General features: G+C 41.2%; 1 protein-coding gene across 12 annotated transcripts in view; it reads right to left on the reverse strand.

Moving 5' to 3' along the window:
• Positions 1 to 6651: 6651 nt before the first annotated feature.
• The window catches only part of AGFG1 (ArfGAP with FG repeats 1), a 122317-nt gene continuing 103099 nt past the window's right edge, over positions 6652 to 25869 (reverse strand). For 6 of the 12 annotated variants that reach the window (XM_089681539.1, XM_089681537.1, XM_089681543.1 and 3 more), the window contains 8 exons: positions 24837 to 24909; positions 21546 to 21622; positions 20968 to 21051; positions 18834 to 18929; positions 15701 to 15757; positions 11461 to 11628; positions 11237 to 11328; positions 6652 to 7445 (listed from right to left, as the gene is read on the reverse strand). In XM_089681539.1, coding sequence (XP_089537665.1) covers positions 7386 to 7445; positions 11237 to 11328; positions 11461 to 11628; positions 15701 to 15757; positions 18834 to 18929; positions 20968 to 21051; positions 21546 to 21622; positions 24837 to 24909 — 707 coding nt within the window. In that variant the 3' untranslated portion in view covers positions 6652 to 7385. The remainder of the gene's footprint in view (positions 7446 to 11236; positions 11329 to 11460; positions 11629 to 15700; positions 15758 to 18833; positions 18930 to 20967; positions 21052 to 21545; positions 21623 to 24836; positions 24910 to 25869) is intronic. The other 6 variants (XM_089681538.1, XM_089681547.1, XM_089681545.1 and 3 more) reach the window with 3 other exon arrangements.

The raw sequence follows: 25869 nt of genomic DNA on the forward strand, positions 1-25869 counted from the left end.
TTAATTGACTTGTCTTTTCTATCAAATCCATATGGACTTTTGGTGAAGCACTTAAAGTAATCCTGTCAAGCAAGAACTATGCTAATTACCCTTCTGTTGATCTTCTGGCATTCACATTTTCAGTCACTAACTCATTACAAGTAAGCAGATAAATTAAAGTTTTTGGTACAGGTCAGTGGTCGGTTGTACACACTGAAGCAAGAGTCTGAATGATATAGCTCCAACCTTATCTTTAGACAGAACATTTTTTTTTTTTTTTTAAAGGAGAGCAATGGTCCTTCATTTATTTAAAAAAAAAAAAAGATGCTACAGCACTTTACTATAAATTCATAAGCACGTTTAGTTTTCTCTTAGCCCCTCTGCAAAGGCTCACAGAAACCTACTGAACCTGGCCATGAAGTCCATCTAATGCCGCTTCCTGTGATGGTTTGGCAAAGATGCTGCACTGCTCCTGAATATAGGTTGTGTCTGCTTGCACTACAGCCAGATAAAATGTAGCAAGGGGTGTGAGGGGTGGTGTCAGCATTGTCACTACTTAGTCACAAGCCTAAAGCTTGTCAATCAGCACTTGACCACATCTAGTCCCGCCCACTACCTTCTGTACGGACGACATTGCCTCTGCTGTTGAAACCCTCCCATGGCCATCTGCAGGGTCTGGGAGGGGGAGCTTGTGAGATATAAATGAAGGTGGTTTTGTCTAAAATGGGGAAGGTAAAGGAAGTTTTTTTTTTTTTGTTTAGTTTATAAGGCAGGCCATAGCCGGGCCGATAAACAAAAAAATGCCGATGCTGCCACCAATGTCCACGAAAAACAGCTGTTTTCCAGCATGACCGATAAAAATGAATGTGAAGATCCACGAAAACCGGCCAACGGGCTGGCCCCACTAACGGCATGAATATCGGCCGATTTTTCGTGCGGACGAAAGGCTTGCCTATCTTATAGTAACCGGATATGGGATTTGTTTAGACTATATATAAGGAGCCTTTCAATGTAGCAAGTTAGAGATATCAATGGATTACTCTGTGTGGTCTCTTTATCTACAAACAGATAACATGAAATAGATCAGCTTGCTCTCAACATTCCTCTCCACTTAATATTATATTTTAGATATAATTTTTTTTTTAAGGAAAAAAAAAAACTTTTGTTAACAAGGTAAAAACAAAGTCTATAATCAGACACACCAATAATCATTCCAAAGAAATACTAACTATAAGCCTTTAAAAATTTGCATGCTGATGGCTGACCAAGTGGTGAAAGGACAGTTCTGCAGATTCTGCACCTTATGCTACCAAAGTGCAGGTTCTGCTAACAAGGTAAATACATTTCATTTTTTAGGCTGCATTCTATACAGCGCCTGACCAATGTGGATGCTTGAAATGTCCAAGCAGGTGGTGCCATTTAATATCCAAGAATAATGCAAAGGTCACCAGCAACCCAAAAAGAAAGATTTGTGAATTTTCTGTGCAAAAATCTTGTTACAAAGGAAATACCAAAGTTTCAGGGACACGCATGGTCACTTTCAAAAAGAACTAAAATAATTATTAACCAGTTTCCGACCGCGCTATAGCCAAAATATGGTTACAGAGTGGTTGGCTAGTTCTGAGAGGGGGTCCATGGATGTCCTTCCAGAACCAAGCCCCCTTCCTTTGGATACAGCTGATCACAAATCCAGGTAAAGGGCCAATCAGAGCTGCCTTTTCCCATGTGATCAGCTGTGTCCAATCACATCTGATCACAGTGTAAATAGGAAATGCTGATTATCAGCAGTCCTCTCCTCACACTAACAGTGCGAGGAGAGGAGAGCCGGTAAGCGGCATTTCTCAGAGGGGACATCTACACTTATCATTAGGGCACTGATCATCAATGCCCTGGCTATCGGGGCAGCCCATAGGTGCTGGCTATCGGGGCAGCCTCATCAGTGCCGCCTATCAGTGCACATCAGTGGAGAAATATAACATTTACAAAACTATAACAGAAACTAAGAAAAACTTTTTTTTATCAAAAAATAAAAAAACTCCAATGATAATTAAATACCACGAAAAGAAAGCTCTATTTGAATCAAAACATTATAAAACTTTAGTTTGGGAACAGTGTTGGTCGCACAATTGTCAAAGTGCAACAACGCTGAATTTGAAAATTGGCTTGGGCAGGAAGGGGGTAAAAGTGTCCTGTAGGCAAGTGGTTAAATACTAATCGTGGAAAAACCATTATCCAGCTGTGACACAGAGGCTGGTTGTGTGTCCACTATAGGCTCAGAAGTTTTTACCACTCTTTACAGAATAAATCAGCACTTCTTGTATGGATGGTGGCAATTCCCAGAAACTGTTGCATCATTAACCACTTGCCTACCAGGCACTTATACCCCCTTCTTTACCAGGCCAATTTTCAGCTTTCAGCGCTGCCGCACTTTGATTGACAATTGCGCGGTCATGCAACATTGTACCCATATGAAATATTGATCATTTTTTTCTCACAAATAGAGCTTTCTTTTGGTGGTATTTAATCGCCACTGGGCACTTTACTTTTTGCGCTATAAATAAAAAAAGTGCAAAAAATTTGAAAAAAAAAGAAAAAGTTTCTTTGTTTCTATTATAAAATTTTTCAAACAGGTAATTTTTCTCCTTCACTGATGTGCGTTGATGAGGCAGCACTGATAGGCAGCACTAAAGGGCACTGATAGGCAGTACTAATGAGGTGGCACGGATAGGCGGCACTGATAGACAGCACTAATGAGGTGTCACGGATAGGCGGCACTAATATGCAGCACTGATAGGTGACACTGATGATGGGTACTGATAGACGGCACTGACTGGCATCACTGCTGGGCACTGACTGGCAGCACTGCTGGGCTGCACTGGTGGGCAGCACAGGTGGGTGGCACTGCTGGGCACAGGTAGGTGGCACTGCAGAGTGGCACAGGTGGGTGCACTGCTGGACACAGGTGGGTGATCTGCTGGGCACAGGTGGGCGGAGCTAGTGGGCGCACTGCTGGGCACAACTTGCGGGTGGCACTGCTGGGCACCGATCATCAGTGCCCTGATGATCGGTGCCGATCCCCGCTCTGACAACTGCCGGTTCTCGGCAGTACTTTCCTCACGATATGACAGCGTGAGGAAAGTGCAGCCGAGAACCGGCACTTGCATTTCCCTGTGATCAGCGTGTCATTGGACACCGCTGATCACGTGGTAAAAGGCCGCTGTGATTGGCCTTTTACCACATCACGTGATCAGCTGTGTCCGTAGGACACAGCGATCACAGAGATCGCCGGGTGCGCGCCCCCTGGGGCGCGCAGGAGAGCGCGTTCTGGGAGGACATCATATGACGTCCACCCAGAACTGGCCGGCCGCAGTGCAGCCGTCATTCGGCTGTCTGCGGTCGGCAGCTAGTTAATTTAGATGTTTAGGAAAAAGTATTTCTAAGAGTTTGGACTAGTGATCCGGAAAAATAATCAAAACCTGAAAGCAGTCTCCAGCAAAAAAAAAATAATTTACAGTTGTGTTCAAAATAGTAGCAGTGTGTTTAAAAAAGTGAGTAAAAGCTCAAAATCCTTACAATAGCTTTTATTTCTTTGCATGCAAATGAATTGGGAACACTGCACAGTCTATTCCAATTCAAAACATGAAGAAAAATGTTTCAAATTTGTTATTACTTTACAGAAAGTGAAGAAAAAAGGAATACTAGGTTGTTCAAAAAAATAGCAGTGTTACAAACACAAACATTTACTGTATAAACTGAAAAATGCTTGAAGATTTAGCTTCCCTGTGAATCCCTGAACTAATATTTAGTCGTATAACGACTGTTTCTGAGAACTTCTTCACCTCGGTGTTGCATGGAGTTGACCAAATTCTGGCACCTGTGAACAGGTTTTACCTCAGAAACAGCATTTTGATGTCACCCCATAAATTTTCTATTGGATTAAGGTCCAGGGATTGGGCTGGCCACTCTACAGTATAACGTTATTCTTGTTGGTCTATAACCAAGATGTTGCACATTTACTGGTGTGTTTGGGGTCGTTGTCTTGTTGGAACACCCATTTCAAGGGAATTTCCTCTTCGGCATAAGGCAACATGACCTCAAGTATTCTGATGTATTCAAACTGATCCATGATATTAGATAACTAGGCCCAACACTGTAATATGAGAAACATACCCATATCATGCTTGCGCCACCATGCTTCACTGTCTTCACAATGTACTTTGGTTTGAATTCAGTGTTTGGGGGTCATCTGACAAACTTGGCTTCATATAAGCGTCTTCTAATTGCTACAGTACTCACAGGTATCTTTAGACCTTCGTTGATCTTCCTGGAGCTGATTGTTGGCTGAGTCCTCGCCATTTTGACTATTCTTCGATCCATTTGAATGGTAGTTTCCCGTTTTCTTCTACATCTTTCTGGTTTTGGTTGCCATTTTAAAGCATTTGAGATCATTTTAGCTGAGCAGCCTATCACTTCTTTATGTTTTTCCCTCTCCAATCAACTTTTTAATCAAAGTACGCTGTTCTGAACAATGTCTGGAACGATACATTTTATTCAGATTTTCAGAGAGAAATGCACTATACCCAACATATACAACATTTGCTGCCTTCATTCTTAAATAAGGGCCACCTGTTTTTTCACAGACTGAATTACCTCGCTAATTGAACTCAATACTGCTATCATTTAGAACGTGCTCCTTTCAATAATGATTCAATTACACAGAATCAGCAGCATGCATGTCATGACTGTTGGGTCTGTTGGTTTTCTATTACTCTACTAAACCTACTAGTAAATTATTTGCCATGTAGAAATATAATTTACACCAAAAACAGTGATTGATCTGGTTAGTGATGCTGGACTGCTAATTTTTATTTATTTATTTTTTTTAAATAACTGTATATAAGGACATACAAGATAAACAGGACTAAAATAATGTGCCCACTTAGGCCACCATGGTGTTAAAGGGATCCAAGTATTAATGGGGAATGTAATCATTGTTCCTTGATTGTAAGCTCGAAAGAGCAGAGCCCTCGATCCCCTCATGTTTTGCATTGTATTGTTCTGTCACATGTTCTGTCCCCCTTTGTAATGTACAGCACTGAGCGAACTATTGGCGCTTTATAAATACTGTATAATAATAATAATAATAATTATTATTCTTTGTCTGGCAAGAATATTTGTTGTTTAAACAGTCACAAGTCAGATATGAAAAAACAGGCTACTAATAGCTTATTTTCATTATCAAAAAACAAAAATCCTGTCTGCCTGACATAACATTTTGTTTAAAATATATTTAATAACTTAGGGTACAATTAGATCTGTAAGAGATTTGAATTTTGTGATAGGCTTTTTTGGTCAGCCATGTTGTTTTAGCCTTCCATTCCATATTATAAACCTACAATAATGTGCTTGTATAAACTCACTAATGAATGCTAGCTAGAGCTTATGTGAGACAGAAATAACACATTTTTCATTACAATTTTGAAAAAAAACACACCAAAACCTCTTTGTGAAACATTTTGTATTGACTAAAGAGGACTTGATTTATGGAAGCTGTGCCCCCCAAAAAGTCAAGAAAACCCACAAAGAACCAGTCATCAGTATGCTTGTAGGCTTCTTGCAGCTGATATTTTCCTCATTACTGATTTACTATGCCGTGTTCTGCACTATGCCTCTGTGTGAAGGCAGCCTTCTTGACAGTGGCAGAGATTTTCTTGTTTGTGTCAGATCCTGATGACTGGCAATGATCAAAATGCAGTAGAAGAGATGGAGAAAGCACATAAACACAGAATGGATGAAGTAAAAGCAGAGGGATGCTTGCAATGCAGATCCTCATGTACAGCTTTACCTCCAACAAGCCTCCCAGCATAGCAATGAGCAGCTATGAGGCTGCAGGAGGGATTCAATGCACAGAGGTTTCAGGATACTTCAAAGCTCCTATTAACCTTTCTAGATATTTACACTAAGATAACAAACATACAAATTCCATGACATTGTGATCACGTGCTCAGGAGCTATGCTAATTGTTTACTGATAATTAATAAAGACCAGAAGGTGTCAGTGACAGAGCAGTCTCAGGCTTAGTACCTGCATTCTCTTAGCTGTAAAGGGGAACATAGCTTTCCTCCCCATGGGGCACCACAATGAGAAATGTTAATCTGCAAATTGTAAACTGGAATTTGCTTTAAATTAAAAGTCATGGAGGATGGAAACTTCTCTACAGATAATGGTTTGTTGAACCCAAAAAGGGCAGGCAGGGGAAAAATAAGTAGTCACCAGCATTGCCTATGGTCTCTCTGCAGCTGATCTTTTCCCCAAAACTGACTTGCCAAGCCTGGTTCTGCAGCAAAGAGAATAGTGAGCAACAGTACCAACATCACCATATCTCACTCTGGTGAGACTAGCAGACTGAGGCACAGTGCCTTAGGTCCCACACTGCAGACAAACATCTATGAGACTGTACACACAGGAGTGCCTAAGTGCATTCACATACCAAAAGTACAGTGCCATTTTTCAGCAGCAATTCCAGACCAAAAGGTAAATTTTTCAGGGAACTTTAGCACAATATACATTTCTATATGTTCTCTATAAAAAGCAATTTTGGCTTTTTGAGGTCAAGTCTACTTTAAGAAATTGTCCTGTGACCGAGTAAAGCAAGGAGAGAAACACCACAACTAAACTTTTTCTATTATTTTAATATTTTTCACCTGCAAACTGTAGCAAAACATTAGCTTTATTATGCAGACATCTTCAGTCTTCAGTATGGAGAATTTAGGCGTATAGAAATGGGTAGCTTTGAATGGGCAAAATAAAAGTTTGTCGGGTTTATTTTCAATTTTAAATGAATAAAATTTATATATTTTTTTATTTAACATTTAATTTCACATCCCTTCAAGCCAAATTGCTAAAATTAAGAAAGTTTGCTCTTAAGTAACAAAGCGGATATTTAACACCGCTTGGTTTCTTCACTCCCACATAGCATAAAGTGTTATGAGTTAGAAATACTGATATGAACAATTATCTAGACCCTAAGAAAAAAATATATATGTACAGTACTGCAGCTTAATGAATATGGAATCTGCAATAACTTACCAAATTTATTATACATGATACGCCCTTCAGTTAACCCTTTGGTTGACCATTGAGTTGCTAACAGAGTGCTCTGCAATATTTTGCTAACAAGCCTGTGGACAGCCAAAGGGCTGAATGAGAAAGAAAACGCTTTCCAATTGCACATTTTACCTTGTTTTTCTTCCTTTTTTTTTTTTGTTTAAATAGAAAAAAAAATATAATTGCAGGCTCTGAAAGAACTCCCTGTGTTTAAAGCTTACGCTGGTTAAACAAGACAAACAGTGCAAGAGGCAGTACATGTATGGTGATGCTTGGTAAGCTCCTGTGTTAGTCTAAGGCTATAAGAAAGGATTGGTTGATGAACTTCCTGCTGGAAACTGTCCCGTAGGTCCTCCAGCCTGCAGATAAAACAAAACAGAGGAACTGTGAGTTGTAACAATCTGGATACCACGTACTTATTTATTTTATTTCAGGTACTTCTATAGCGCCGTCAATTTACACAGAGCTTTACATATATATATTGTACATTTACATCAGTCCCTATCCCTCAAGGGGCTTACAATCTAAGGTCCCTATCTCACATTCATACATACACATTCTAGGGCCAATTTAGACAGGATCCAATTAACCTACCAGCATGTCTTTGGAGTGTGGAAGGAAACCGGAGTACACGGAGGAAACCCACGCAGGCACAGGGAGAACATACAAACTCCAGGCAGGTGGTGCTGTGGTTGGGATTCGACCAACGATTCTAGTACTGCCAGGTGGAAGGGCTAACCATTTAGCCACTGTGCTGCCCTTGTACTGAATATTTGTAATAATAAACCAATATACAAGAAAGATAGCAATATCACACAGAACTTTGCTGCAAGTACACATGGTTAGCACTACAAGTAGGAGGTTTTCAGTCTTATAAACCCCTTAAACTGTACTTTAGTGACCAATTATTTATTTTCATTGGTACTTGAAGTATAGCATTCCAAAAAAAAAAAAACACACACATACTAACACCTCCATGTTGCAGTATTTGTGTGATGCTGTATTAGTCAGACGTAGGATCCGAGCACTCATGTGACTGCTGATTACTCAGTTTATGGTATGCTTGGAACGGATATCAGCGGTTGTCAGTCTCAACTCTCTTCTCTGCTCCTCCAGTGCTCACTGGAGTGCTGGGCCAGGGAGGGGGTGGGAGTGGCTGGTTCCAGCTCAGAGCCACATGCTGAAAGGTGGAGCCAGCTGTCGATCAGACAGCGGGGTAGATCCTGACATCATCAGTGCGCTTTCAGCTGACTCAGTGTCACAGAAGGACATAAGTAGTTGTACTCCTCTGATCCACAAGAGAAATATGGCCAAACTGTAACAATTTGAGCTGTGAATTACCATACCTTTACTTGTAAGCTGTAATGCTTGACAGGTATCGTGCCAATATGCCCCCAATTTAAATAAACATTTTTTTACATAAAAATGCACTTTAAAATAATAATAAAAAAAAAAAAAAGGTAGAGATATTTTCTATACATACATTTTTATTGACTTAAATGTGCCTCAAACTTGCTAGCAAATCTCACTTCCTTAGCACAGTATCCTCCCTTTGTGTACATCCTAGCCCTCCTGTTTTATGGAAGTGCTTAATTACTCTCTGTGCTGGACAAACTCCTCTGCACCTTCCCCCCTACAAATCCTTTTATGTGGCAGTTAAAAGGAGACCAAAAGAGTATACTACAGGGTGCCTCACTCGAGTGACAGCTGCTCTAAAAGTCTGCCCTCTAAAATCCCATCCAAAATGACAGCACACAGCAGCAGTCAAGGGGCTTTTGGATGTTTCCATAGGAAAGGCTTTTAACCCCTAGATGCCGAGATCACACAAATATGCAGCCTCTCGGTGTCTGGGCCTTGACGCCGAGCGCCCACATATTTGCACACCATTTGAAAATACATATGTGCTGAGAGTGCATGCCCTTTGCGATTGGGACCTTTCCCGATCATGTGACTGCCGTGACAGCAAATCACGGCGGTCACATGACCCTAAACCTTGCCCCGTGGTTTCTCAAACCCCCGCCCCTCGCTGCTGCTGCTCAGCAGTTCTTAGCCTTACCATCAAACGATCCCGGTGCTGGCCATAGAGTTGAGTGAAGGAAAGATGGCCTCCACTCGTCTCTATGTCCTTGGAGGACCGGAGCGATGTCATTTCTGGACGGATTGTATTTATTTTAAAGCACTAGATCAATGCTTTTTTTTTTTTTATTTGATGCTTTACATTGCAGAGAAGAGATGTGGGGTCTTATTGACCCCATATCTCTCCATAAAGAGGACCTGTCACTAATTAATACTATAACAAGGTATGCATGCATTTCATGTGATAAGAATAAAAGTGATTAAAATTTTTTTTTAAAAGGGACAGTGCAAAAAAAAAAAAAAAAAAAGTTTAACGTTCCCCCAGTTCTCGCACGTAGTGGTGAACGCATACGTAGGCCATGCCCACATATGTAAATGGTGAGGTATCCCCATGAATGTCAGCGCAAGAGCAATAATTCTCTTACTAACTTTACACTTCTAACCTGTAGAAATTTTTAAAGCATCACCCATGGAGATTTTTCAGTACTGCAGTTTCACGCCATTCCACAAGCGTGCGCAATTTTAAAGCGTGACATGTTCGGTATCTATTTACTCACTGTAACATCCTCTTTCATATATTACAAAAAAATTGGGGTATATATTGTTTTTTTAATTATTATTATTATTATTATTATTATTATTATTATACAGTATTTATAAAGCGCCAATAGTTCGCTCAGCGCTGTACATTATAAAGGGGGACAGAACATGTGACAGAACAATACCAATACAATGCAAAACATGAGGGTATCGAGGGCCCTGCTCTTTCAAGCTTACAATCTAGGAGGGAGGGGATGGTGGCACAGGAGGAGATAGCTGTGGGGGATGGAGTGGTAGGAAGAGTGGAGGAGGTCGGCAAGTTAGCAGGGGGCGGGGTAGGCTTCCCTGAAGAGATGGGTTTTCAGGGTGCGCCTAAAGGAGAGGAGAGTAGGTGATAATCTGATGGGTTGGGGCAGGGAGTTCCAGAGGATGGGTGACACCCTGGAGAAGTCCTGGAGGCGGGCATGGGAGGAGGAGACCAGGGAACTAGAGAGAAGGAGGTCTTGTGAGGAGCGGAGTGTGCGTGTTGGGCGGTACTTGGATATTAGGTCAGAGATGTAGTTCGGGGCAGTATGGTGGACAGCTTTGTACGTCAGCGTTAGGATTTTGAATTTGATCCGTTGCGCAATCGGAAGCCAGTGGAGGGATTGGCAGAGGGGGGTGGCGGAAACGGAGCGGTTGGAAAGGTGAATGAGTCTGGCAGCCGTATTCAGGATGGACTGAAGCGGGGATAGCCAGCGGCGAGGCAGGCCAGTGAGGAGGGAGTTGCAGTAGTCGAGTCGTGATATGATGAGGGAGTGGATGAGCTGTTTAGTGGTTTCTGGAGTTAGGAACGTGCGGATTTTGGCGATGTTGCGGAGGTGGAGTCTGCACGAGTTTGTTAAAGAGTGGACTTGGGGCTGGAAGGATAGGTTGGAGTCCAAAATGACACCAAGTACTCTGGCCTGCGGGGCGGGATTGATGGTGGCGTTGTTGGACATGATGGAGAAGTCAATGGGGGGTGGTGTCCGGGCTGGAGGGAAGACAAGAAACTCGGTTTTGGAGAGGTTCAGTTTAAGGAAGTGGAGCGACATCCAGTCTGATATGTCGCTCAACAGGTGTGTGATTCGGGCGGAGACCGAGGGGGTGAGGTGGGGGGTTGAGAGATAGATTTGTGTGTCGTCGGCATAGAGGTGGTAGTTGAAGCCGTGAGAGTGTATGAGTTGGCCACGGGAGGAGGTGTAGATGGAGAAGAGAAGGGGCCCGAGGACAGAGCCTTGAGGGACCCCAACAGAGAGGGGGAGTGAGAGGGAGTGTATTTTTTTAAAAACATATATATATATATATTCATTTTTAAAAACTGCACATTTCGGTTTTCGGCCAGGTGCATTTTGAATTTTCGGTTTTGGCACCAGAATTTTAATTTCGGTGCACCACTACTTTTACGGGAAATTAACATTCAAAAAAGATGTGAAATGCACACATAATCCTAGGGGTCTGACAACAGGGTCTCTTTAAATTGCACATTTTACACCCCAATAATAACAAAACTCACCATGAAAGGATTGCTAGAGACCGCAGGAGCTGCAACTTGTCCAAACGGAGTAACCACTGACTTTGCTGGAGCAAACACACCAAAACCAGCTCCTTCACAAAAGAAAACAGTATCAGTAAAAAAGTGGTGACAGAGATTTTCATGTATTCTATGAAAGATTATGTCAAACATGTAGAGTTACATTGCATGTGAATATAGCACAATCATATGTGGAGGACCATTACCTTGTATATTACCATTGGGTTGCTGGGAGAAAGCAGTCTGTTGGGGAAAGGCTGTCTGGGCAGGGAATGCAGGCTGATGGAAAGAGCCACTGAAGCTGGTCGGAAGACTATAAGATGCTGATGTCCCGAAGCCTGCGGGCATGCTTAGAGAGGCTGTGCCAAAAGAAGCTGTGCCAGGTGAGGCCGGAGAAGGAAAAGAAATGATAAGATACACAAGAGTACATATTGATCTATTTTTATTACTCCTCAGTTATAACTAAAACCTCAACACCAAACAAATAGTTCTCAAATGTCAAGAAGTAATTCCAAAGAACAGAAATCCTCAATCAGCTTAAAGAGGAACTTCACTCACCCTTTACAAAAATAAAAGTCAGCAGCTACAAATACTGTAGCTCCTAACATTTAAGAAAGAAATACTTATCAGTCAACTACGTCCAATGCCATCTTGTTGACACCTGAAATCTTCACAATTCTTTAGATTTACATGAGCCATCTTTCATTTGGCAGCGGACTGTCGCTTCCTGATGATTCACAGCCAGCTCCCCACTGCAAATGTGTAAGATCAGCCAGCTGGGGTTGACTGGTCCCATAGCCTCCTGGAATGTGTGATATTATTCCAGAAGGCGGTTTGTGGAAGGATAGGCTGAGCACGACATCATCCTCACCTAGGTGGGGAATAAGGACGCAGGAGCATGAAAAACCCTACTTGCTACTCTCAAAAACTAAACGTGTAATAGAGAAGGAGGAGGGTTAGAAAGATGCTATGAGAAAAATGGAACTAAACGGGCCGCTTTAAAACTATATTTTTCCTATAATATGGTAGATTTTTTTTTACAGTTTGTTTAATTTATAGGTCATTTAACACTAAGGATTTAATTAAAAAAAATATTTTAAGCTACTTTAACTATACTGTATATTAATCAAATGTGTTGTTTTAGGTTTATGACAGTGTACTTGTTAAAAACTTAACAAAGGATGTCGTTTGCAAAATTTGTGTTGGAAGATCTGTTTAGCCGCTGCTAAAAGTCCAGCTCCATGTTCTGTAAAAGTGGTACTGTAAACCCAAAGCAAGAGAAACTAAAAAAACTGTCTTTACTATCAAGTAACTAAAAAGTTAAAAGTACTAAACGGCAAAACTATTTCTTAGTTTTTGACAGAATGGAGAGGGACTAGAACATCTGCATTGTTTACTGCTGTCTGTGTTCCCACTAGGGAGATTCACCCTCTATATTTCCTGTTTACCGGACCTGGGATTTCCTCCTGCTTCCTATTGTGGCTACGGGACTGGAAGTGAAGGGAATTCTCCCCAATAGGAGACAGTCGGCAAAAAAAAACCCAAAACTTGACAGGGGTATAACCCTCCCTTACTCTATTCAAGATGAATAAAAGCTTTGCCTTTAGTTCCACTTTATTAGTGGGGGAAAAACAGTTTGTAAAAAGAAATTGGGATGCTTGTATTTATAAAAAAAAAAATCAATTTCCTGGAGTTAGTTGAGAGTGACAGGAATTCAGAGACTCTTGGGTTTTGCTGTCTCCTACAGAAGGATTTGGAAACTGTAAAACAAAAAAACAAAAAAACTTGTGGCCAACCTAGTATAACCCTTCCTACTCCCACCTTGCCTCAGTTTTGTGTAAAAGCAATACCAAGAGCATGGTCATAGACCTAGAGCTATGGGACCCATATCTCTCAATGAACTCAAAGAAGTGGATTATACGATAAGTACAAAATTTCCATTTTCCTTATCGTTCATTGAAGGACACAGGAATTCAGACTGTTGGGATGTCCGAATGCAGTCAAATTGATAGGGTGGACAAGAGCAACAAAACACTAACAGGCCTACAAAAAAACAAGTGGGGACTGTCTGCACCTAAAGGAGCTTACACTTCAAACATAAGCTTTGTTGTAAGTATCTTCTAAGAGACTGGAAGATCTTCCACCAACTCCAGAGCTGAATAAATGAGCCACAAGATAAGAGATAACCTAATCTTTGGCACCAGTCAAATTAGTTTGTCCAAGGTCTGGACTGACTTGTTCAATGATGATGGAATGTTGTGGTGTAGGGGGTCTGGAATGAAACTGGGCAAATAGGACTGCCTCAAAAGAGTCGGCCCTAAGCCCCAGAACTCTCATGCAGAAGTAAAAAGTTGGGCGAATCCTGGTGCTGGAGTCTAGGAGTAGAGAGTTAGCTCAAGCCAGAGTTTTTCTTCCCCAAGAGCAGCTTCTATGTCTAGGATAAGACCCAGATATTCCAAGTGATGAGTCAGTTCCAGTGCTGACCTCCAAAGGTGCAGGATCCAGCCAGACCTTTGCAGGGTCTGGACAGATCAAGCTGCATGGCTGGTCAGAACCTGAGTCAACTGCTTCCTCCAGAAGATATTCCAGATATCCCACAATGGGGATGCCCTGGAGCAAACACAGGAGTGAGGACATTGGTGAACAATAGAGGCGCAAAGGATAGTCTGAGTAGCAGGACCACCCACTGGAAGTGCCTGCAGTAAAGCAAAGAAATTGCTGAAGTGCTCAAAAAAAGGTGATATGCAAGTACGTATCCTTGATGTCCACAGAAGCCAGAAATTCTTGGTGGAGAAAGGGTATAACAGACCTGATGAATTCTAGGTTGAATTTTGGGGCTCACATGAAGGAATTTAGGGCCTTAAGATCCTTGGTGGGGTGGATGCCCCCTTTTTGTTCGGAACATGTAAATAGGTCAGAATAAAACCTCGGGAACACCTTGCCACTGGTAACAAGACAATGACCTCATGCTCCAGAAGATTCACAAAGCCTGCATGGAGATCTATTAATCTGTTTGGTGACACATGGTAGGCTGGAAATCAAGAACGAGGAGCAGGCCGAGAGTTGAATTTTACCTTGCAGTCCCTGGAAGCTATGCCCCGCATCCAGGCATCTGAGACAATACCTGTCCAGGTGTCCACAGATGCCAACAGATATCCCAACACTATGAAAAATAGGGGCTCCCTTTCATATCACAAATGAACTTTTCCTGACATAGGAGGAAGGATGGACATTTGTCCAGTCCAGCAGATATGGCCTCTAAAGCCATTGCTAAGGAAATGCCAATCTGCACAGTTGTGTGTAGAAACCACCTCAAGCAGTTTTTATAGTAATCTTGAATAAAGACAAAATTATCCCGATTGAAAAAACAAATACAGGTGAAAAGGTTAGACTTTTCTCAGCAGAGCAGAAAGATGTCCATTCTCCCACCCCAAAATAAAATCAGCCATGCTGGGAGTAGAAGGGGTTATACCAAAATGGCCACAAGTATTTTGTGTTCAAATGCCATTTCAGACAGCAGTTTAACTCAGCATACTTTGAATTCCTGTGTCACTTAATGAACCAAAAAGATAAATAGCTTTACTTTACATACATAAGGATACATCATTTAATAAATCACAAAGAAAATATGCGAAGATCGAGAAATGATCACAGGAAGTTACTATGAGCATCTAAACCTAAAAGCAAAAATGTTATATACTGTAGCTCATCAGTTCCTATATGCAGAGACTGCATTCGTTTCCTTTTTTCAGGCTTTTTTTCTTTATTTCTTGACAACGCTCACTTCTCACTGTATCTACAGAAACAGCTATGATTGTCACTCTAGGTTGCTCTCCTAATTTAGACTACTAAACACTTCTCCAAACCTCATCTCCATTACACAGTTAAGTGTTCCTTCAAAGTCCACAGAAAGTAGCTTGGAAAACTGATGAGATTATTTGATTTAGCAGCTCAGTGCACAGGGAGTTACAAGGACACTGCAATTCTGGAAAGACAAAACATTATTTTTCTGTACTTGCAGAAAATGTTTTGTTATTCTGGGATTTAGACAACCTTTACAATAAAGCTGTTGCTGTGAGAAAAGAATTCCAAACATACAGCTGCCTATTTGTCCTGTAATGTGAAGGTTCATTGTCATTCTGCTACCTGTTACCTAACATGGCAGATACCTCCGAGCAATAGGCTGTGTTAAAAATTACACACATTTCCCAATTTCTCTGAAGGTATGGCTATCGTCACCTGGTTGACTGTGAAGGTTGCATGTAGTTCCTTTACAAATGTAGGGGTTTTTTTTGTTTGGGGCACAGTGGTCCTTTAAACTCTTTATAGTGCATTCTAATAAGAGAACAATGGGCATGCTGACAGTCAGATAAGAAACAGTAGATCCACACAAAATGAGGACAAACCTGCAGCACTGAAATCTAAGTAAGCACATGCAACTGTCACCTGAGTGTGGATTCTGGTTTGTGTAGGTAAACACTGGGAATGTCCTTGGAAAGAAAACTGAAACAGCATACAATGGTATTAATAACCTCCGCTGTATACCATTACATGCACATTCTATTGTTTAAAGAGGACCTGTCATTTGTTTCCTTTTCTGTACACAATGATTAAGCGGTCTATTTATCAATGATTTCATCCACGATTTTCACATTTTTCTTTTGAATATTTGATTGTGTGAATCTTGGATAAAAACATTGATAAACAGACACCATTACTATTATATTTCTGAAAACCACTGAGCTCATTTAATCAATTAAATACAAATTCATAAACCAAGTTAGAAGACACATACCTAAAAGGAGACATACAGTCAAAGCTTTTTTGGCTGTGAGTCTCCTGTGGATCACAGGAGTGCAGTTCATTCTGCACTCCTGTGACCCATTTTCAGCTGACAGCGGACTGAAGTCCACCATTTTTTTTCACAATTTTGTATTGCCGGCAAAGGTTTTCTTTTTTTTTTCCATTCAGCTGTTAGTGGGGAACCCCGATGATGGCTGATGACTATCATTGTTAAGAAAGTGGAGGCTGGCTTCCCGGCCAGCTCCATTAAAATGGAGTCACTGCTCCTTACCGCTGAAGCTACTAAATGTAGAATACAAATTAGGCTGAACACAGCAGCAAATCATTAGCATTTAGTTGTCCAGCATTTCTAAGACAGTTTTTAGCTTTTCTAGTGTGCGTGAAGCCTAATTATTTCCAAATGTCTGCTTTAGGACTTGGCAAATGGCTGACAAACTGTTGTATTTAGTCATGGTCTGTCAATGTGCACCTGCAAAATGAGCCTCATTATACACACAGTGGGTGTCTTGCACCAGCTAAATGTTAGTAGTTCCTTAAAAAAAAAAATACTTACTAGAAGTAAAAAAGAAGAGGCACATGTAGCAGCTTTGTTTGTGTCTTGCATGTCTGAATGCTAGGCTATTCTGAATGGTTAAAGCTCCTTCACCTACCCCCCCATTTCTACTGGCTGTGAATGATGAACTATCTCCCTGGCCAACAGGAATGTGTGGGAGGGGCAGGCAAGTTCCATCAGAACAAGCAAGTGCCAGAGCTTTGCTGGCATGAATGACTAGGCATCTGGGCATGCAGGGGGAAACTAAAGCTGCTCCAGGTATATGCAGGCACCTCTACAATTTGTTTTTTTTTGTTAAAGGATTACTAAAAGCAGCTTTTTTACAAAAAAAATTAACTAAACATACTCGCTCGCTCTGTGCAGTGGTATTGCACAAAGCAGCCCCAATCCTCATCTTCTTGGGTCCCCTGGCAGTGATCTTGGCTACTCCTCCTTTGTGTGTCCCCATAGCAAGCCGTTTGCTATGGGGACACACGCTGCGTGCTCCCGACCTGTGTTTCTACTGTCATGGAAATTTTGTATTACAGGTTGAACTTTAAATGTGTCATATATCAGTGTTATTCATATGTCTTTCGTGTGGCTTAATTAAAGCTCTGAAGGCTGCAATTAGGCCATGTGCATTTACAATGTATATATTACAGTATTCAGCTTGGTAATGGATGAGATGGCAGATCTGCGCTTATAGACTGGCAAGTATGCCACCACGGCATTCGATGCGAATGCTGCCGGCGGCAGGCCGCGGGCCTGTATCCACATATCAGCAGCATAGTACCACATGGACTTCGTATGGCCAGGCGCCGGGCAGTGCGAACTCCGCGTGCAGGCTCATGTATATCTTACAAGCCACTACCGACCTGAACTGTATCTGGATGGGTGTGTTTTAATAAAGATCATATCAGGCCCATTCAGATACAGACTGGCACTGTTTTATTTAAGAGATGCTTGTACAGAGAGTGAACATACTACTAGGAGCTGATAGCATGTAAAGGATGGGAAGCTTGCTCTCCACAGAGAGCTTATGGGGGAGGGGAGGACTGGTTTAACTGGTTTTCAGTATAGATAAGAGGAAATGCTACACTCCAAACAGGATGTACATTCTCATGTATGGACACCCCCTATACATTGTTCTGTGGGAGGGGATTGACCTGACCCCCCGTGTGGGGGGGCGTGTGTGTGCTTTTAATAAAACAAGAGTCTGGGGTTAGAGCCAGACACAGAGTGAATTCAACCTCCAACCTGAGAGTATCATTTGATTATTCCTGGGTCACGGGAGCTCCATTTTTCCCCACATCTCAAAAGAGCTACTCACGGTAAGGAAAAATTAGTTGAAAACGAATTTCCAAGACACTACGGAGCCGCGCTCCATACACACATACAGCGGGACGTAGCCCCCCCCCTTTCACTTCCTCTTCAGCGCATTTGATTGACAGCAGCACGGGCCAATGAATCCTGTTACTGTTTGAGTTCCTGTGTAAACAGGAAGCGAGGGGGGGGAAGAGATTCAGCAACGCACAGCATGATCTCTTCTCCCATCTCTTCCCCTTCACACAAGGAAGGGGGAGCATATGGAAACTAAACGTTTTTTACATTAATGCAATCAATTCATTACAATAAAAAACATTGTTGGGTTTAGTATCACTGACAATCACTTTAAAATGTATAGTAATCTTATGGCGCTACTGTGGTATTAAGTAATCCTAGAAACCTGCTTCACGTTTTTTAACAGGAGTGATAGGCACATGACAAAAATAAAGCTGCATACTACTTATGCTACCTCTGGGGCAATGGAAACAGTTTTCCTTCAAGTTTAGAACTAGTCCTAGTATTAAGCAGAGGTCATCTGCATGCAAAGCTTTCAAAGATACCTCACAAGCAGACAGAAATGTTGGTGTTTTGCTTTAGTGCACAGCCTTCTACATAGTAACCACAGAAAAGAAAATGACAGATCCTCTTTAACATCAGCCATCAAAGACATACTTCCCCTTGTCTCTTATGTTTCAAGGGCCCTGCATAAATATAACCATGCTGCACATGAATACATTTGGAATGATCTATAAAAACTGAAGGGCAGGAAAATGTCTTTGCTCACCATTACTCATCAGATGGCAGAGCTTAGACAAAAAAAAAAAAATCTGACTAGGTAGCTATGAGCAGCACAGTCATTTTCAACGATTCTTCCCTGTATGGGCACCAGTGACAAAGACAAGAGTACAGACTACTCACAGACATCCATCGCTGCGGCTGTCGGTAGTCTGGTCTGGTGGAATGGGTGAAATGGAGCAGCTGGAAACTCCATCTCTGTTTGCCCATCACGGATTCCTGTTTAAGAATTTCAAGGAAATTAGATGAACTAGATGGTTTACCTAACAGGCAAGAATTCTACTGTGGTGGAAAACTAACACATTTATCCAACTTTACTTAATGGGCTTTTTAATTAACTTATAAAATCAAAAACAAATGCATGAATAGTAATATATGAAGCCACAATTATCAACGCTATATAAATGATACACCAGAGCTACCTAGAATGGGAGACTATTATACAGGTGCCTCTTTACAAATATTGTGTTTAAAATAAAGTTTTATATTGGAGAATTATTGCATTAATGAATCTAGGAATATGAACATTTTACGTTCAGGCAAAAACAGACAATCAGTGCCTTAGCCTTAATTGCCTTCCTGCTGCCCTATAGCAGATATACTGCTACCGGGCAGCAGGGGTGTGCAAAATCATGCGTATATATACACAGGATTTCGCATTTCCGGATAGGGGTGGTGCACTACCTGTGCCGCCGTTGGCGGCTGTCAATCACCAGGACCCACCCGGTGATTACTCAGCATCTCCGATGGGGAGGACTGTTTTGTTAACAGTCCTCCTCCCTGTCAGCTCGGGCACACTGCTTTGGATGGCCATCCAAAGCAGTGTGCTTACAGTGAAGCACACCGACATGGCCCCGTAGTAAAACACTCCCTGCACACAGTTAACCCTTTGATTGCACCTCATGTTAACCCCTTCCTGCCCAGTGCCATTTGTACAGTGTCAGTGCTTTTTTTTTTTTAGCACTGATTACTGTATTGGTGTCACTGGGGATGTCAGAATTTCTGACGTAGTCCCGCTATAAGTCGATCGTTGCTATAACTAGTAAAAAAAAAACATTCCAGTATCTATACCGCCATTTGGAAACACTAACTTTCAAGTAAACCAATTAATTTACATGTATTGGGATTCTTTTAAGCAAAGACATGTAGCAGAACACATTTTGGCCTAAATTTATGACGAATTTGATTTTTTAAATTTTTTTAGTGGACATGTTTAATAGCAAAAAGTAAAAAATATTGTTTCTCTCTAAAAATTGTCGGTCTTTTTATTTTTATAGCGTAAAAAATAAAAAATGCACAGGCAATCAAATACCACAGAAAGAAACCTCAATTTGTGGGAAAAAAAGGACACAAATTTCATTTGGGTGCAGTGTTGCATGACCGCGCAATCGTCAGTTAAAGTAACGCAGTGCCATAACGCAAAAAATGGCCTGGTCAGGAAGGGGGGTAAATCCTCAGGGGGGCAAGTGGTTAAAGACCGTGTATTTGTTCATGTCAGAACTGCTTCCCTCACTATATGTCAGTAAGAATGTAGAAGCAGATTAAAGCATAGCTTAGAAAAAAAATCAAATATACTATAGGTCAGATTGGAGTCAATTGCAGTTGAAATGCACCTGCTAATTCTCAAGCTAATCTTAATTGCTAGCGGAACACACCTGTAAGGAGGCTGCACATGGACACAAGCCCTGAGCTGTGGCTATTACCAGAGAGTAACCCAAAAGAAGTAGGCTGTTTGTGACCAGAGGAAGCCAAACCTGGGTGTACGTAAGAGGGAATTTGGGAGTAAGAGTAACAATGGCTTCCTGGTCCGTTCCCTCACTACCTTCCTTCGATTTTTTTCTTGGGAGGATGAGGGGGCATCGTTTTGGATGCAGGTGTCATCCAAGCTTTATTTCATTAAACATTTAATATGTTCTTCCTGGGGCACACCCCTAATCGAGTGTTACTCTTTATTATGTATAATTTTATAAAGCCCTAGTTCACTCGTGCTTTGCTTGCACTATGCCTTGTTATGCCACTCTTTATTGACACAATTGCTCATGTGAGCATATTCGGTTTTCCTGTATTGTTATGCTTGTCAAACTTAATTTTAAAAATTTATTGAACGAAAATTGGCTTCAACAGCAGCAGCAAAATAAACTATCATCCATATAATTGGATTATTTTTCACTACACAGCACAGACTCATGGGAATTATATGATCACTGCATGCAGAAAACTTCACAATGCATTTATAGACCAATTTTGTTTTATATACCTGGTGCTGCTCGCCCATTTGTCTGGAATGGATTAACAGCTTGTGCAACGGAAGCTGACACAAATGGGTTTGTGGAAGCAGGTGCTGCAAAAGTGATGAAAAAAATATATATTTTCACGTAAATAATGTAATCACATAAAATACATTTTATATTGATATGGTACAAACTAGATGAAACCTAAAATTATGCTTAAAGTAGAAGTGCCTACTCTGTAAATGGATGGGAAGGAGATGAAGGTATTATGTGGACATCACCATTGTGATGATCTTTGCTAAAAGAAAAGATTGGGTAGCAGCTAAAGCATAGGCATAGTCTGCTCAGTGGTGTCACTCTCCTAACAAAATGCAGCAACACAGTATGACAGGTAAGTAGATAACAGCAATAGCACACTCCTTTACAAATCTTTCAGAGGCTTCAGGTGTAGCTACATACATGTTTCAAACTGTCCACTCAGCTATTTTAATGGCGATGGCCTTTAGGAGAGTGCAAATGTGTTTTACAAGGTCTTAAAAGAAATCTATTCTAACAAACATATGGCTTGTAATAAAGACAGTGATAAGAAATAATTTGCTCTCACCTCCAAAGGTTCCAGCGACTGGTGGCGTGGGGTGCGCGTGTGCTGCAGGGACTGCAGCAGGTATTCCAAAAACACTGCTGAAAAATACAAGCAGATTTGCAGTTACAAATCCTAATTCCTCAAACCATAAAAACAGCTTTATCGTTACAGAAAACATGCAGCTCATGTGTTTACCTTCACTGCATTCTAACACATGTTGGAATGTTAAAATGAAAACAAAATACAAGGTAAATGCTGCAAAACGACACAAAAAGCATATTAATGACATGCACCAAAACAGTGTTTTAAGTAAAGCTTTAGTGTGAATAAAGCCTACAATCATTTACATGTATTACTGCAAATGTAGTATCGGAAACGTAGAACTTTTAGATCATACTGTTGCATAAATAGGGGAAAACACTTTTATTCTCTCTATCTATCTATATATATATCTATATATATATATCTATATATATAGATAGAGTTAGGTTTGCTTTATTAGACAAACACTGGGAAGGTCAGATAGAAGCAATAAAGACAGCAAAAATTTAACTACCAAGTGTTAAAATACAAAAAAAATGTACAGTTTACGCCCATTTTTATAGTACCTACTACATATAAACAATGTTGTATAAACCAAAATGAACCTCTCCTGACTCCACTTGAAGTTTACACTGAAGTAGGTATGATGCAATCTGAGGAACCAGTCAAATGGTATAGCTACAATCTGTAAGGGTGACTAGTAGTATGATGATAGTAGTATGGTATGACCAAATTGGCTTGATTTATTTTTGGACAGAAAGAAAACCCCTGTAACATGCAGATTTACACAGTCACCTGATTTTGGGAGAAAGTCAGACTGCCTGGATTGGATGGATATTTTTCTCAACTGCTACGGTCAGTAATAAGGAGAAAATCAGGGATGTGTTTCTGCAATCTCTACTGCATAGTCTTAAAAGTAATTGTAAATGCTCCTTTTTTTTAATACAAAATAACCAACATGGTATATTTGCCTGCTATGTGCAATGGATTTGCATAAAACAGCCCTGATCCTCATCTTCGCAGGTACCCTGCCAGTGCTCCTGGTTCTCCCCCCCCCCCACCAAGTGCTGCCATAGCAAGCCACTTCCTATGGAAGCACTTGTGGGGCTCGCTCCCAAGCCCCCCCAATTTCTCCTCACTGGCTGTGATTCACAGCTGCAGGAGCCAATGGCTCCCGCTACGGTTTCTGAGCCAATGAGGAGTGAGAGAGCTGAAAGAGCCTCTGCTTTAATGCACATTGCTGGATCGAGATCGGGATCAAGTAAGTATATGGGGGGCTGGAGGAGGGAGCAGCTCGTAGAAGTTTGTTTACCTTAATGCAGATATCTACCCTTTCAACCTGTGTGCTTGGACATTTAATGTAAGCTTGCTTACTGAAATATCTTTCAAAGGTGACCAAACTATTTCTACATGTCTGACCACCCTCTGTCAACTATTGTAAGCTTAAGATAAATGTAGTCACCAAGTAGCAAGGAAGATTAGTTTACTAAGGCAGGTCTATTGAGCGTTTTTCCATGGCGAGACATGTCAATGTCAAAATGAAACAGGCATTGAAGGTTCCTGAGCTCTGAAGCAGGTTTATCCTTCGTCTAAAGGCCTCTAAATTTAAAGATAGTAGAAGTATGCGAGACATACAGACATGACCTGACTGTCCTCAGGCATTTCTACCAATCAAATAAAAATGTTAAACTCTCCTGCATATGAGTGTGGAGCACCAGAAACAGCTATCCTATATATATCGGTGTATGTATGTTTCATGAATGGACCAACGGATAAGCCAAGCCTTGCTGCTCTCACAAACGACTGGGGTAGTCCTGATACCAACTATAAAGAGACAAACAGAGCGCAATAGCCTAGTGCATTAACCCAAGGTAAAATGTATTAAATAATGGTAAAATCATACTCACAAACAATATGTGGAAAATCGCATATCAGGTACAGCCACTAGGTATAATGATCAAAAAGTCCCAATGGACCTTACGTTGCTTCAAAGGTGCCGTCCAAGGACCTAGACAATGACTAACGCATTTCGAGGGTAACCTTCTTCCCTCTTGGTCAGTAGGGGATTTAACATGATGGAGGGATCCTATTCTCTTGACTCTGAGGAAGAGGGTTCCCTCGAAACGCGTTAGCCTTTGTCTAGGTCCTTGGTCTTATTGATCATTGTACCAAGTGGCTGTACTTGATAAGCGATTTTACACATATTGTTTGAGAGTTTGATTTTACCATTATTTTAATAAATTTACTTTGGGATAATGCACTAGGGCTGGTGCACTCTGTCTCATTACAATTCCTACCAGCCACCAGGTTCCTAAACATGAACATTCACATTATAGAATGATTCCTTACTAGCCTAATGAGAGGGACAGACAGGAAAATTACAGACACCCCTGGCACTGGTTAACCACAGGAAGCATAAAGTGATCAGCAATGTATTCCAATATGTCTGATCATTTCTCCTGATAAACCTCAACTGGAAGTGACCCATATGCATTAGACTCATAATCAGGTCAAAAACAGTTGGATCTAACGTTTGCCATCAAATATCAATGGACAACCTAAAACTGAACTCTGAGAACAAAAAACATTTACCCTTACAGTAAGACCCCTCCACACTTCAAGGGTTCACTGCTCATTTTGTCAAGGGGATAATGAATAAGGTGTTATAGTTCCCCAATTCCTACTCTTCATGCGCACAGTCCTCCTATGACCTCCCTCTTGCCTCTGCTGCCCAATGATTGCAGCTATTGTACATCAACCCCCAATAATGTGGGACTAGCAGTCCTGCATTGTACGCAAGAATGCCATGGACCCATGTGCATTCTGGAGCATCGGACAGCAGAGGTGAGTGCTGATTGATAGGGGGCATAGATAAGGTATATCACCTTATTCACCATACCCTATGCAGTTAACCCTTGCAGTGAGGAATAGGACCCACTACAAGGGTACATATTTCTCGTCTTCAGAGTTCAGCTAAAGCAACAGAGGATAAGGGGGGGTAAGGACACCTGCCTGAAACAATGGATGAAGACAACAGGCACATGCAGCACTTTCATACAAACTGCCCTCACAAAAAGAGTCATATTTGTGCAGAATATCCGGACAAGGAACACTATCTACACTCCCTTTAGCAACTGCTTAATATTGGATATTCCCACTGTAAGAACATTAGGCTAGAAGCAGTTGCCTATCAGCAGTCATCCAGTCCCCCCTCCTGCATTCAGCATTGATCAGAGCACTTGCAATACACATACAAGTTATAATACATACTTTTCTGTTGCAGATGAGGCCACTGGGCCAGATGTTGCAGAAACAGCTGCACTACTAAAGAGACCGCTACCACCTGGAAGAAAATGAACTTGGTAAGTTGCTATGATTAGCACCAAAGGACACCGTGACAAACACTGGTCAAGAACAAGGCACTGCAAACATTTCTTAAAGGGACCATACTAGAACATTTTCAAGTATTTACAAGAACTAGATTTTATTAAACTGAAAGCTTGCTCAGTTTTGTGACCCTTCGTGTCAGAGATCGCTCTAAAAGATCTAAACATTAGACTGACTTTAGAGAGGAACTGCAGGCTAGTGTAGCAAGAAAATATATTAATAACACCACCAAGACAAATATACTGATCTACAAAAAAAAAAAAAAAAAAAAAAAAAAAAAAAAAAAGCATTTAGCGCTTTCTTGTTAAGTTGAATATTCTGAAATCTCCCGTGGCCATGTGTGCCAGAAATAACTCCTTTCTTTCAGGAACTGACTGTAGATTACTGTGGAGACAAAATGACTATCAGCACTGTCATTAGATTGCACTATCGGTTGCATGAAAACTGTATTGTTTAGGGCTCATGTAGGCGGGTGTTTTCCTATGTCTGATGTTTGAAACGTGCATCAAACGCAAATCAGCAGATGACAATTCTGAGACCCAGTTGGCCCTTCTTTGTGTTTCTCTGGACAAAGCATGTCCTTTTGAGATCCATTTGTACTGCAAGTAAAGCAGGTCAAATGCAGCCTTTTGTGGCATTTCACATTTGAATGCATGTGTTTGGGTATAACTATGTTTAAATGCCAAAGGCAGTGTTTGAAAAATGGCTAAAACACCCATCTACACAAACCCATAATCTGCTGTGATATTAAAGTGTTACTAAACCCACAACAGTAATATCAGTCTGTATATGCAGTAAAGCATGCTTGTTATACTCACTGTGGAACCTAATGGGTTAATCCTCTGCACTTTGTAAAATAATGTTTGATCCTGACTTCTCTGATCCTCCCCTTCTTCCAGTGCACCCCTCTTATCTC

This window comes from Staurois parvus, unplaced genomic scaffold, assembly GCF_062004578.1.
Source record: "Staurois parvus isolate SC_StPar_1 unplaced genomic scaffold, SC_StPar_1.0 ptg000270l, whole genome shotgun sequence".
Classification (NCBI taxonomy): Eukaryota; Metazoa; Chordata; class Amphibia; order Anura; family Ranidae; genus Staurois; species Staurois parvus.